The sequence below is a fragment of the Falco peregrinus genome, chromosome 2, assembly GCF_023634155.1.
Source record: "Falco peregrinus isolate bFalPer1 chromosome 2, bFalPer1.pri, whole genome shotgun sequence".
Lineage (NCBI taxonomy): Eukaryota > Metazoa > Chordata > Aves > Falconiformes > Falconidae > Falco > Falco peregrinus.
Window position 1 is genome coordinate 99,631,353 of NC_073722.1, and position 12,083 is coordinate 99,643,435.

At 48.0% G+C, this 12,083-nt stretch overlaps 2 protein-coding genes across 4 annotated transcripts; one reads left to right on the plus strand and one right to left on the minus strand.

Moving 5' to 3' along the window:
• Positions 1 to 43: 43 nt before the first annotated feature.
• TFIP11 (tuftelin interacting protein 11) lies at positions 44 to 8,932 on the plus strand. Its single transcript, XM_005230488.4, has 12 exons — positions 44 to 512; positions 882 to 1,035; positions 1,706 to 1,862; positions 2,370 to 2,497; positions 2,999 to 3,151; positions 3,951 to 4,460; positions 5,078 to 5,184; positions 5,428 to 5,596; positions 5,797 to 6,040; positions 6,704 to 6,846; positions 7,120 to 7,285; positions 8,485 to 8,932. The coding sequence occupies exons 1-12, from the start codon at positions 184 to 186 to the stop codon at positions 8,838 to 8,840; spliced, it is 2,616 nt and encodes an 871-aa protein (XP_005230545.2). The 5' UTR covers positions 44 to 183; the 3' UTR covers positions 8,841 to 8,932.
• Positions 8,933 to 9,721: 789 nt separating this feature from the next.
• SRRD (SRR1 domain containing) lies at positions 9,722 to 12,074 on the minus strand. 3 transcript variants are annotated; one of them, XM_055794377.1, is made up of 7 exons: positions 11,950 to 12,074; positions 11,834 to 11,874; positions 11,548 to 11,684; positions 11,369 to 11,467; positions 10,749 to 10,903; positions 10,456 to 10,501; positions 9,722 to 10,170 (listed from the first exon to the last, which is right to left on the minus strand). In XM_055794377.1, the coding sequence occupies exons 1-7, from the start codon at positions 12,054 to 12,056 to the stop codon at positions 9,946 to 9,948; spliced, it is 810 nt and encodes a 269-aa protein (XP_055650352.1). In that variant the 5' UTR covers positions 12,057 to 12,074; the 3' UTR covers positions 9,722 to 9,945. The 3 variants fall into 3 exon arrangements, with proteins under 3 accessions (XP_055650352.1, XP_055650350.1, XP_055650351.1); XM_055794375.1 differs by lacking the exon at positions 11,369 to 11,467; XM_055794376.1 differs by lacking the exon at positions 10,456 to 10,501 and having other exon boundaries at positions 10,029 to 10,170.
• Positions 12,075 to 12,083: the final 9 nt, after the last annotated feature.

Sequence of the window (12,083 nt, forward strand, 5' to 3'; positions counted from 1 at the left end):
TATGAGCCCACCCACCCGTCCCGCCTCCTTCCTTTGTTGCACACCATTAAAGTGTTGTTTTAATAGCTCGGGCTCTGCTCTGCCCTGCCTCCCTGCTGCCTGCGCCGGTGCAGGCCGCCCGCCGTCAGACCACAGAGGAGCCGCTGGGCGGGAGGCCCCGGCGTGGCCGCTCTGCCCAGCTCTATGGTTGTGGGCGTGGCTGGGGCGGTGCGTCACCGGAAGGAGATTGTTGCGTTCCGGGCGGTAGCGGTGCAGTTGGAGCCGGTTGGAGGGGAGGAGTGGAGCGGCGCCGGAGCGGGTGGGCCCGCAGGCGCCATGTCGATGTCGCACCTGTACGGCACGGACGGGGAGGATGGCGTGGAGATGGAGAACTTCGAGGTGTCGGACTGGGACCTGCAGAACGAGTTCAACCCGCACCGGCAGCGCCACCGGCAGAGCAAGGAGGAGGCCACCTACGGCGTGTGGGCCGAGCGCGACTCGGACGAGGAGCGGCCCAGCTTCGGCGGCAAGCGGTACGGGCCGGGGACGGGGGGAAAGGGGCCCCCGAGCCGAGCTGAGCCGTCTCCTCCCGCCCGTCTGGCGGCCCCCGGCTGTGCGCCACTCGGAGGGGCTCCAAGGCTCGGGTGGCTGCCCCGTTTCGGGGGGCGCTTCAGGCTGTAAACACCCATCAGAACAGCCCGGCTGGGGGGACTTTGCATGTGCGAGCGTGTCGCTGCTACCCAGGGGGAAGGAGTGATTTGTTTCCTCGCAAAAACTGCTCGTCAGTTTTTAATATTTCATTTTAAGGGAGGGGTCTAAGGCACAGTAGTCCCCAGGCTTGTGTAGAGACGTGCACCGGTCCACTGGAACAGAATTCACTCACAGGTCTTGTTTTGGCATAGCTCCAGGGATTACTCGGCACCAGTGAACTTCATCCGCGCCGGGCTGAAAAAGTCAGCTGCTGAGGATTTGTCAGAGGAAGACTCTGATGAAGATGAAAAGCCCGTTAAGCAGGAAGAAATCCCTAAAGAGTTTGTGCCGAAGAAGTTAAAAACCGTGAGTTATCCAGGAAGTTTTGAATTCTGCGTGAGGTATTTATGAAACTTAGGCGGTAGTCAAAGGAGCACTAAAGAAAAGGAGATATCGTTAAAACCAGAGAACAAGATGTGACAGCATGCTGTTAAAAGGAGATATTTTCTCGGTCTTCTGTAGCTTTGTGTTGTATCACAGGGTGTCCTCGGGAAACATCTATCGTTTTAGGCCCTTTTATCTTCCTTAATGTTCCCTTTGGTCAACTGAGGTTGAAATAAAAGAATGGGAGTGATTTACTGCCTTTCAATTACTTTTTTTTTTTTAAAATCTCACAGCACAGTGCGACAAATCTAGGAGTGCTATAGATTAAAAATCAAAGCCTTATTTTTGGTTACCAAAGACAGAAAGAATTAGGAATTAGCTTCAACTGAAGTTGGTGGTAGAGCCTAATGACTGTCAGGTTGTCAGTTTGAGCTTGTCAGGACTTTGCTTTTCCATCTAAGGAATTCCAGGAAACTCCTTAGGTGTCAGGCATCTGACATGGATGGACAAATCGTGGTGCAGTGAGCTGTGTAGTGTGGTGACAACTGAATTGCTTCTGGGAAGAACTTTCCTTTTGAGTGAAATTACACAGAGCTTGGTTATTATGATGCCTTAAGGTTGTGGGTTTCTTTTTTTTTGTTTGTTTTAACAGGGTGGTAATTTCAAGCCTAGTCAGAAAGGCTTTGTAGGGGGGACAAAATCTTTTATGGATTTTGGCAGCTGGGAGAGACACACGAAGGGAATTGGACAGAAGCTTCTCCAGAAGATGGGTTACGTTCCTGGAAGAGGTCTTGGGAAGAATGCTCAAGGTACTGAGTGTGTGTTTGGTTTTTATTGTTAACTAGTAATTTGGAGAAGAGATTGGGTTCTTCAAAGAACTGCCGTCTCCAGGTGGCTTATAACTTTGTTCTTAAGATTCAGTTGTGTTTTAATTACCATAGGCCAGTTTTATTGGTCTTTTTATTGGCTATTGTTATTTTGCAAGAATAAAACAGAAGTAAGGGAGATAAATTCCAAAGGTAGTTAGCTTACAGAAAAAGAGATACTATTTTATGTGATGGAATGAAAAAAAAAAAAGCAGGGAAATGCAGTTGTGAGTAATGCTCTGCGTTTTTTCTCTTTGGTGTGTGCTGGAATTAAGTAATTTTATGGCCACTAAGGAATTACTGAAGTGGTAGAAGATACTCTAGTGATAGAGGCAAAATATTGGGCTGGATGTTTGTGCTGATTTGTTAACTTAGAGTACTGTAGAAAAAGCATTTGCTGCTCTCTCTTGGTAAAAAAACCTGCTCCTGATGTAACTACCATCCTCTTAGGTATTATCAACCCAATTGAGGCCAAACAAAGAAAAGGCAAAGGAGCTGTGGGGGCATATGGCTCTGAAAGAACCAGCCAGTCTTTGCAGGATTTTCCTGTTGTGGACTCGGAAGAAGAAGCTGAGGAGGTATTTGTATGATTCTTGGTATATCCATTTCCCTGTTGTGTTGTGCATACAAAATTCAGTTCTAGTATTAGCTTGTGTGTCAGAGGAAACTGTTTGGCCTTATTTTAGATAAGAAGCTAAAGACATAGTACATTAATGTCATTTAGACATACTCTTCTTGTCATCATAGTGTTCTTTGTTGTTTCTGGCTAACTTTATACCAGTAGTCTTACTAGAACTCCATCTTCAAAGAGTCCCTCCAGTAGTCTTTGTATTTTGTTTAAATTAAAAAAAATATAACAATACCAGAAACATATGCTAGTATTGTGAATAGGGTGATTGACTGGATCATGGCATCTGAGCTGGTTTGTCATAGTACTTTACCACTTTCCCATCTATTTTGCTGTACAGCATTCCTCATTGATCCGATGGTTATTTTCCTGTGGGAAATAAGAGTGAAATTTGGGGCATGACAAAGAGCAGCAAGCACAACTTTTTTTTTTTCTTATTATTATTATTTAGGAATTTCAAAAAGAGCTCAGTCAGTGGCGGAAGGATCCTAATGGAGGCAAGAAAAAGCCCAAATACAGCTATAAGACAGTAGAAGAACTGAAAGCCAAGGGTAGGATCAGCAAGCAGCTTTCTGCCCCTCAGAAGGAGCTGTCTCAAGTCAAGGTAAGGTTGATAACCCAAGAGATGGCATCTCTGGGAAACAGTTTGTCCACTTGGCTTATTCAGAGTGCTTTGTAGCTGTCAGTAACCTCATAAAAATCAAGGCCTCAGACTCATCACTGAATCGTGTAATAGACCACTGTGTCACCTAGGACATTTGATCTGTTTTGAAGCAAGTTCTTTAGCCTCAGAAAATGCAAATTAGCTAAAACACATGTTGTTTTGGTGTTTTTTTAATTGAAGATAAGTTTAATTGTTTCACATCTGTTATAGATAAAATGCTCATCCACTTCTGAAAGCACAGCTGTCTTTGTTGGGATTGTGCAACTAAACAGATAATTTGAACCATCTTCTACCTAAAAGGGACAGTAAAGGATTTGTCTTGTAGGCAGCTGTTAATTTCAGAGGAATAATTTTATTGTGTGGTTTAAAACAGTATCAAAGTACCTAAGAGTTCCATGCAGTAATGAATAGTATACTACTTGCATCTTCACTGCTTGTAGAATTACTCAGCAAAATAGTAAAACTGAGATCAGAAGAGGAGACTCTTCCTGTTCTAACTCCAAATTGTTTCCTCTTCATTCTAACTCTTCATGTCTGGAGTAGACCTCTTTTTAGAGGCAATCCCCAGCTGCCTCATGCAGAATACCAGTGTGTATTAGTAGCCTCCTGGAGTAATTAAGATACTTAGAAATCTCCAGTTTTCAGTTTGGAGTCAGGGATTTTATTTCCTCCTTTTCCAAATACTAGATGCAGATGTTTTGGGGTTTCTTGAGACATGTTTGTTCTTGTTTCTTGGAAGGTTATAGACATGACGGGTCGGGAACAAAAGGTTTATTACAGCTACAGTCAAATTAGCCACAAGCACAACATCCCAGATGACAGTCCACAGCAGCCACTGGGCAAAGACTCCAAGCCCCAGGGTTTTGCCTTGCCAGAGCTGGAGCACAACTTGCAGCTTCTCATTGACATCACAGAGCAGGAGATCATCCAAAACGACCGGCAGCTGCAGTATGAGAGAGACATGGTTGTCAACCTGACCCATGAGATACAGAAGATGTCTGAAGTTCTCTCACACGAGGAGACCGCAATTGGCAATCTCAGCAAGGTGCTGGAGATGGTGGAAGAGTGTGAGAGACGGATGCAGCCCAGCTGTGAAAATCCCTTGACCTTGGATGAGTGTGCGAAGATTTTTGAGACACTTCAAGATAAATACTATGAAGAGTACAGAATGTCTGATAGGGTAGACCTGGCAGTAGCAATAGTCTATCCTCTGATGAAAGATTACTTCAAGAACTGGGATCCCCTCAAGGTGTGTATTTGATTTATCTGCAGTTCTTACTTGATGGCTTGAGTAGTCTTTATTATTTTGACTCCTCCCCCTACTCCCTGTCCCAGATTTCTGAACAGTATGGAGAGAAGAAAAAAAAACACAAACACAAACCCAAACCCCACTCTGGACCCAGTCTCAGACTTTTCTGTGCCTGAAGGCTACTGTTCTGCAAAGCAGCTAACAATTTAGCTGCTTGTAAGGTTAAAATCAGCCCCTTTTGTGGGTGTTGGGAAGAAGAAGTAGATGAAAGCAAAGTCTCTAGTTCTTGGTTTTTAGCAAAAGCAGGAGACTGTCAGGTAGTCAGATATGTGCTGCCATTCTTAATGCTTTGTAGGCTGTGATAGGTAGAATCTGAATTCTCTCTGTACACCTGAAAAAACTCAGGCTATCTTCTTCTCCCCCTGGAGGTATGTTAAGTCCATAAAGTGGGATTTTCCTTTTGTGGGACTTCACTAATCATGGCTGCAAGCTCCTGGCTTGCCTTTTGAATGGGTGAGAAGGCTGGCTGTAGCAGAGTGCCATCAGCCTGCTCTCTGTAGATACCAGCTGAAATTAATGAAAAAGGATAAAGGCTGTTCATGCCTTATCGTTTCCAGGACTGTACATATGGCACAGAAATCATAGCCAAGTGGAAGAACCTCTTGGAAAATGATCAGCTGTTATCACACAGTGGGCAGGACCTGTCAACGGATGCTTTTCACAGGTAAAGAACAAATGAGTTGTACTTCATGCAGCATCTTCAAGTGCTGCTTCCTCAGGGATGGAAAAGAACAGGTACAAGCATGCTTTCCAGATGATTCTCCCGATGTGTCTGTTAAAATCCAGCTGTCAGCTATATAAAAAGAAGCAGCTTTTAAGTAAGAGTTGCCGTTTAGTTTATTTAGGCCTGGGGCTATAGCTTTAAGCTTAACTTTGATTTATTCTTTCTTTGTTTGTTTTTTTACAGACTGATGTGGGAAATTTGGATGCCATATGTCAGAAATATAGTAGCACGGTGGCAACCGAGGAACTGTGGATCCATGGTGGATTTCTTGGATAGCTGGGTAAATGTTGTTCCTGTCTGGATACTGGATAACATTCTGGATCAGCTCATCTTCCCCAAGCTACAGAAGGAGGTAAGACGAGAGGGCTGCATTAGAATGAAGCTGTGCTCTGCATCAGTATTTGAATTTCAGTCAACTAGAACTTCTGAAATACCAGTTTGCTGCCTCTGCTGATGTGTATAGGAGTCTGGGGGGTTGCGTTATGCCTCTTTTTGCGTCTGGCAAGACTTTAATGGATGGACTTAGCTTAATCTTTTCTGTTTTACCTCAAGGTCGAAAACTGGAATCCTTTGACAGACACAGTCCCAATCCATTCGTGGATCCATCCCTGGCTTCCCCTGATGCAGGCACGGTTAGAGCCGCTGTATTCTCCCATCCGAAACAAGCTGGCGAATGCTCTGCAGAAGTGGCATCCCAGTGATTCCTCTGCCAAACTGATCCTTCAGCCCTGGAAAGATGTGTTCACACCTGGGTCATGGGAGGCTTTTATGGTCAAAAACATTGTGCCTAAACTAGGTGAGATGAGCCAGACGGCGCTAAATTTCTGAAATCTGCTGGTTGCCACCTTCCCCCTTAAACCTGGAAAAGATACATGTTAGTATGGTTGCCAGTGTTACTTGAAAGAACATTACTAGTAAGTTCAGAGCAAGCTTGCATCTTCTTTTCTGCTGCTAGTACTGTGCATTTTTTTTCTGTGGCAGGCATTTTAGAAAATATGGGGAAGTGCTCTGATTATTCTCAGTGTTTTCTCTCATTTCTCTAAATCATCAGATTCCTCTGTTGTTCAGCTGACAGGAATATCTGATAGCTGTCAGGTAGTACCAGGTTACAAAATATCTCTGTCTTACTCCCCGTTTTATTTGGTCTATGCTAACGCTTTCACAGTGAGATTTTGTAATTCACCATTCAGCCATGCAAACTGGCTAAAAGGCTCTGTAGTCTAAAAATCAGTTGAATGTTTAAGTTTCTCAGTTCTGGTGGCAAATTGTAATCACTGGAAATGGAAGTGTGCTGTTTTGGTGGCAGGTATCAACCAAACAGTTTAAAGATCCCAGATGTCCCTTAGGGTAATGACGTGATACAGGCGCTCCTCAAATCATGTGTGTTCCTAGTGAAATAGGTCATGGCACTGATAAAACTGTGAGTTGTTTTTTCTAACTCTTTTCCCCCTTTTCCCAGGGATGTGTTTGAACGAACTCATCATAAACCCTCACCAGCAGCACATGGATGCCTTCTACTGGGTGATTGACTGGGAGGGGATGATTTCTGTCTCCAGCCTTGTTGGGCTGCTGGAGAAACACTTCTTTCCAAAGTGGCTGCAGGTGAGAAAGCATGAAGGCTGAGTAAACAGGCTTGTGAACACTGTGAAGTGTTTTAGTCACTCCTGTCTAGAAGTAGCTGCCCCAGCACTGAAATTCTTCAGCTGCCAAATGGGGTGATTTCCACTCATAGCTCCATATACCTCAACAATTTTCTAAGACTGTCACAGTCCTTTCTTTTACTGGAAGCTCAGTAATAATAATCTTAAATGGTAATCAGGACTCTCCTCCATAAATGTACCTATTCTGCATTTGATCTGTCATGTTGTTTTGCAGGTGCTGTGCTCTTGGCTTAGTAACAGCCCCAATTACGAAGAGATTACAAAATGGTACTTGGGTTGGAAGTCCATGTTCTCAGACCAAGTGTTAGCACATCCATCGATCAAAGACAAATTTAATGAAGCTCTCGATATCATGAACCGGGCTGTCTCTTCCAGTGTTGGTAGGTGACTTATGGCGATGCTGTATGCCACCACAGTAAGCACAGCCAATGTTTGTTCTTGTGAGACTGTTTAGGCATGGCCCTGCTGATCAGCATTGTAAAGCTCCCCTGAGCAGTGAAATTCTTGCTCTGTCCTTCAGTAACACCTGTAAGGTGCTACTTAATAATTGTGCTTCACTGAAGCAGAAGCAGATTTTTGGTGAGTGGCTGTCTGTGCTGTTAAGCAACTGATTCTCTGTCAGCCTTGCCTGATTACAGTGTATTTTATGTCAGTCAGTGAGAGACCATCATTTAAGGATGTTGACTTCCAAAGCTATAATTTGTTAGGTTTTTCCCCTTTATGGTGAGATACTGGTTCTTCTCTTTGGCTTTAGAGCAGTGAAGTTTCCTTCCACGTGACTTTCCCCATGGCCTAGAACAGATTGTTAGTAATTTGCTGGGAGTTAAACTGTATAAAAAGAGAAGGCCATGCCTGGGGGAGCAGCACCCAGAATTTGCCCTGCCCTCCAGGACTGAGAGCTCCTCTCCTGCATTGCTCTTGCCTGTTTGCTGTATAGTGTGATGGAGAATCTGCATCAGAAGCATGGAGGATTCCTTGAGGCCCGTTTCAAGTGTTAAGTTTATTTCTGTGGTAAAATGATACAACTATAGGCAAGCATTGCACAAAGAGGAATTCACCTGTTGAGAAATTCCTGGCATGATAGTCACGCAGCCAGAAAGTGAACTGGGGGCTGGTAGTGAAAGTGCTCCTGATGCAATTCTGCTTCCTGCAGTATGGTACTGCTCCATCCCGAGCCTGATTTTGCAACAGTCACTCTCTGTAACCCAGCAGTGCCACATGGAGGCCACAGGCAAGGTTTTGACTTTGAGGAGTGTTTTGTGGTTTGTTGTTGCTGTTCTTTTTGTCATTCACGTTTTCCCTTTGCCAGTAGCAGTGCAGCATCCTCCTGTGCTGTGCATGCTCAGATAGAATTTGGGACTGTATCAAACTCTCTTGCTTCTGCTGCAGTTCTCAAATTCGCCTAATTAGTCTGTGCTGTATTAGCAGTAACAATACAAAATTTAGTGAATTTGAATGTGTATAGGAGGATCCAGAGCATTATTGATTTACTTTGTGTCCCGGACTGGAGTTTACTCATAGATCTTGCACTAGGAACGGACTGGGACCATGTTTTCACGTGTTTTGTCTCTCCAAACAGGTGGGTACATGCAGCCAGGTGCTCGAGAGAACATTGCCTACCTTACCCACACAGAGCGGAGGAAAGACTTTCAGTATGAAGCCATGCAGGAGCGTCGGGAGGCTGAGAACATGGCCCAGCGCGGCATTGGCATGGCTGCCAGCTCCGTGCCCATGAATTTTAAGGACCTAATTCAGACAAAAGCAGAGGAGCACAACATTGTTTTCATGCCTGTGATCGGAAAGCGGCACGAAGGGAAACAGCTGTATACATTTGGACGAATTGTTATTTATATTGACAGAGGTGTGGTGTTTGTACAAGGAGAAAAGACTTGGGTGCCAACGTCTCTTCAGAGTCTCATTGACATGGCAAAGTGAGGCCCCTGCTTTGAACTGTGAAGACCATCTTAGTAACATGTTCAGTGTAACTCTTAGAATAAAGAAGTTACGAATTTTTAAATATAGTAAAACCGTAGCTATATGCCAGGATTATTTTTTTTTCTTAGTTCAGGCACTGTCAAGAGATGAAATGACACATGGAAGTCAGTGCTAAGGGAGAAACAAGAAGTTCTGACACTTGTGTAATTGCCACCTGTGAGAGAGGTTTATCAGCAGGTTAGAAGGGACCATGAGAGGAGAATCTCTGTGCCAACGGGAGATGAATGAGGGCTGGTGTAGCTGAGTCCTGAAGGGCTCCAGTGACAGAGATGTCACAGCTCCTTTTCTGCTGCACTGCTCTGGCAGCAAGTTACTGTCCCGACAACTTCTCTCTTAAAGTGGGCTCATCTCTGTGGCCTGCAGCCAGGACCTATCCTGCCTCTCTGCAGGTGTGTTGGTGGCTCCTTCAGCCTGGTGCTTGCCTGCAGGCCATCAGCTGCTCCAGGTGCCCCTCTGCCCTGTCAACACAGAGCTGGAAGGGAGGTAATTTTTTCCAGCAAATACACAGAATGAGTGCTGGCAAGACCACAGCACTTCGGGGTACAGAGGTAAGGAAGGGAAACAGGATTATTTTTTTTCCCCCTAGAGATGACCTTATTCCTTACAGAAAAAAGTGCTGATTTCAGTAGCACTGAGCAGCTGGAGGCCCTTGCCTATGAGAAAGCTTTTATAAGTCTGCATTTGCAACTAGACGCTAATACTACAACCCCCTCTCCAATAAGTTCTCCTTCCTGATGCTTCAGAACATGTGTAGTATATGCAAAGGCCTTGAATTGTTCGTAAAAGGGAGGGGATCGAAAGAGCAATTGTTACACAGTATGCATGGTGTAAAAGGCAGGGTTTAGTGAGTCATAAGTCAAAGCACAACTTTACCTTTTATTAAATAATTCAGGTACAAAAATGTCCCATCACAGTGTTGGAGTGCTGCCACTTTTGGCAGAGCATGGTGACACTGTCAGTGATTGAGCTTTGTCATGGCTGTGCAGAAGCTGCCACGGGAAAAGGTGCAGCCACAAGGTTCCCCCCCCGGCACTGCAGAGCACTGTCAGGACTCTGTGGCAGTGGGACTGTGCCGGTCAGTTCTGTCCTCCTTTCTGATGATCTCCAAGTCATCACAGTCTTGGTACATTGGCTCCTCCATGAACTCCCAGACCTCAGGGGAGAGTTCCTTCAGTTTTTGCAAGGGAAACCAGTGGATGGAGGTGTCATTAAAGGTGTCCAGGTACCGAGGGTGAGTGGGGAGTGCCACTTCCTCTGTCCCTTTCAAGACCTGAAAAGCATTTGCAGGAAAAGTTACATGACTATGTGGAACCACTCTGCAAATTTCAGTTAGAGTCTGTGAAGAATGAGGATGGTATTTTAACCTCAACACCTGCATGCAGTGTGTTCCGCAGATAATGTAGAAAGATCCTAAAGCAATTCCATTTTTATACTGCAGCAACCAGGAAAAAAGGTTTTAAAAACAACCACCCTCTTTGCAATTGCTATTAATTTCCTTTCTCATTAAAAGGTGCTTTGTCAACAGAAAGCTAATGTTAAAAAAAACTACTCATACCTTTGCTATGTAAGAATAATCTCTCTCCAATATTCTTGACAACAATCTAGAATAACATAAGGTAATCAGCATTAGACACAATGTTCCTGTGACTTCAGACAACTTTTCTGCACAAGTGTGTGGGACAGAAAAGGTAGGAGATGGTTGATGACTGCAAACGGGATAGCAAGTTGAAAATGAGCAAAACATGGGTATTATTGTCAGAAGCAATAAAGAAGCAGGAGTGAAAGAAGGGAGGAGAGGAAAACACTGCTGGAGGCACCAGAACCTTTCCCTGGGGAGGCTGCACGCACCGTTCCTCAATCCCTTTGAAGCTGTTCCCGATGATGACCATTTTGGCCAGTGCCCCTGCAGACCAGTTCCTCCACAGGAGGTTGTTGTACAAGGCTTTCCCGCAGTGCACCATGTAAAACAGCGTGGCCGATCCCTCAACGTCGTGTTTCCCCTCCTGCGTGTAAACCAACTCTTCCTGTTACAGCTGGGCCCCGGCAGGCAGGCAGCAAAGGCCGGACGGTTCATCCCAGTCCTGAGAGCCCTGCAGGGTAGCTCAAGGCAGGGATGGGGGTCCAGCCCCAGGAGCCCCAGTGGGGACAGCGGTCCAGGCCTTGGGGTGGCTGGGATCAGGGTCCAGGTCTGGGGGGGGGGGTGGCTCAGGCAGGATGAGGGTCCAGCCCCAGAAGCCCCAGTGGGGATGGGGGGTCCAGCCCCAGAACCCCAACAGGTGGCTTGGGTGGGGATTTGGGTCTGGCCCTGGGAGACCCTGGGGGTGGGGGGGTCCAGCTCCAGAACCCCGGTGAGTGGGTCGGGGGGGATGGGGGATCCAGCCCTGGTGGGGGTGGCTCAGGTGGGGATGGGGGCCCAGCCCCGGGAGCCCCCCGTGGGGATGGAGGTCCATCCCCGGCGCCCCCCTCACCTCGTTCTCCGGGAGGAGCCGCAGCCCCAGCTCCCGCAGCGCGTCCGCCTCCTGGGCGGAGAAGGCGGGATCGAACAGCGCGCACCGGCCGGGCGGCACCTGCGGGGGAGCGGCGGGGATGGGCCCGGCGGACCCCGACCCGCGCCCCCCGCCCCCGGAGCTCACCCCCCGGAGCTCACCCCCAGCTCCTCCAGCAGCAGCAGCAGGAAGGCCAGCTGGTGCCGGGCGGCGGGGCAGACGCTGAAGCGGCCCAGGCCGTAGCAGACGCAGTGGGCGGGCGGCTCCGCGCTGCTGCCCAACGGGGCCCGCACGGCTCCTGCGGGCGCGGAGACTAGCGTCGGCGGGGCGGCGGCCCCCTCCTCCAGCCCCCACCCCCGCCCCGGCCCCCTCCTCCGGCCCCCTCCCCCTCCCTCCCGGCCCTCTCCTCCGGCCCCCTCCCCCTCCCTCCCGGCCCTCCGCACTCACCGGCGCTCGCTTCCCAGAACCCGGAGCTCAGCAGATCGTCCCTGCGGGGAGAGCGCAGCGTCAGCGGGGCCCGGCGCCTGCGGCTGGGGGCACAGGGGCCGGGGCCGGGCACTCACCGCGCCTCCCGCAGCCTCCGTAGCACCGCGCCGGCCCCCGCCGCCTCCCCGCCCGCCCGGCGCCGCCGCCCGCCCGCGGCCCGCCACCCGCCCGGCGCCGCCGCCATGTCCCGCCCGGCCGCCGTAGCGCGGTC

Excerpts from the sequence above, each read along its gene's own strand:
- TFIP11 (XM_005230488.4), top strand. The coding sequence starts at position 184 with ATGGTTGTGGGCGTGGCTGGGGCGGTGCGTCACCGGAAGGAGATTGTT. Across the intron at positions 3,152-3,950 it reads AGGAGCTGTCTCAAGTCAAG|GTTATAGACATGACGGGTCG; the intron begins GTAAGGTTGATA and ends GTTTCTTGGAAG. Across the intron at positions 5,597-5,796 it reads TCCCCAAGCTACAGAAGGAG|GTCGAAAACTGGAATCCTTT; the intron begins GTAAGACGAGAG and ends TTTTACCTCAAG.
- SRRD (XM_055794377.1), bottom strand. The coding sequence starts at position 12,056 with ATGGCGGCGGCGCCGGGCGGGTGGCGGGCCGCGGGCGGGCGGCGGCGC. Across the intron at positions 11,875-11,949 it reads CGGAGGCTGCGGGAGGCGCG|GGACGATCTGCTGAGCTCCG; the intron begins GTGAGTGCCCGG and ends CTCTCCCCGCAG. Across the intron at positions 11,685-11,833 it reads GTTCTGGGAAGCGAGCGCCG|GAGCCGTGCGGGCCCCGTTG; the intron begins GTGAGTGCGGAG and ends CCGCGCCCGCAG.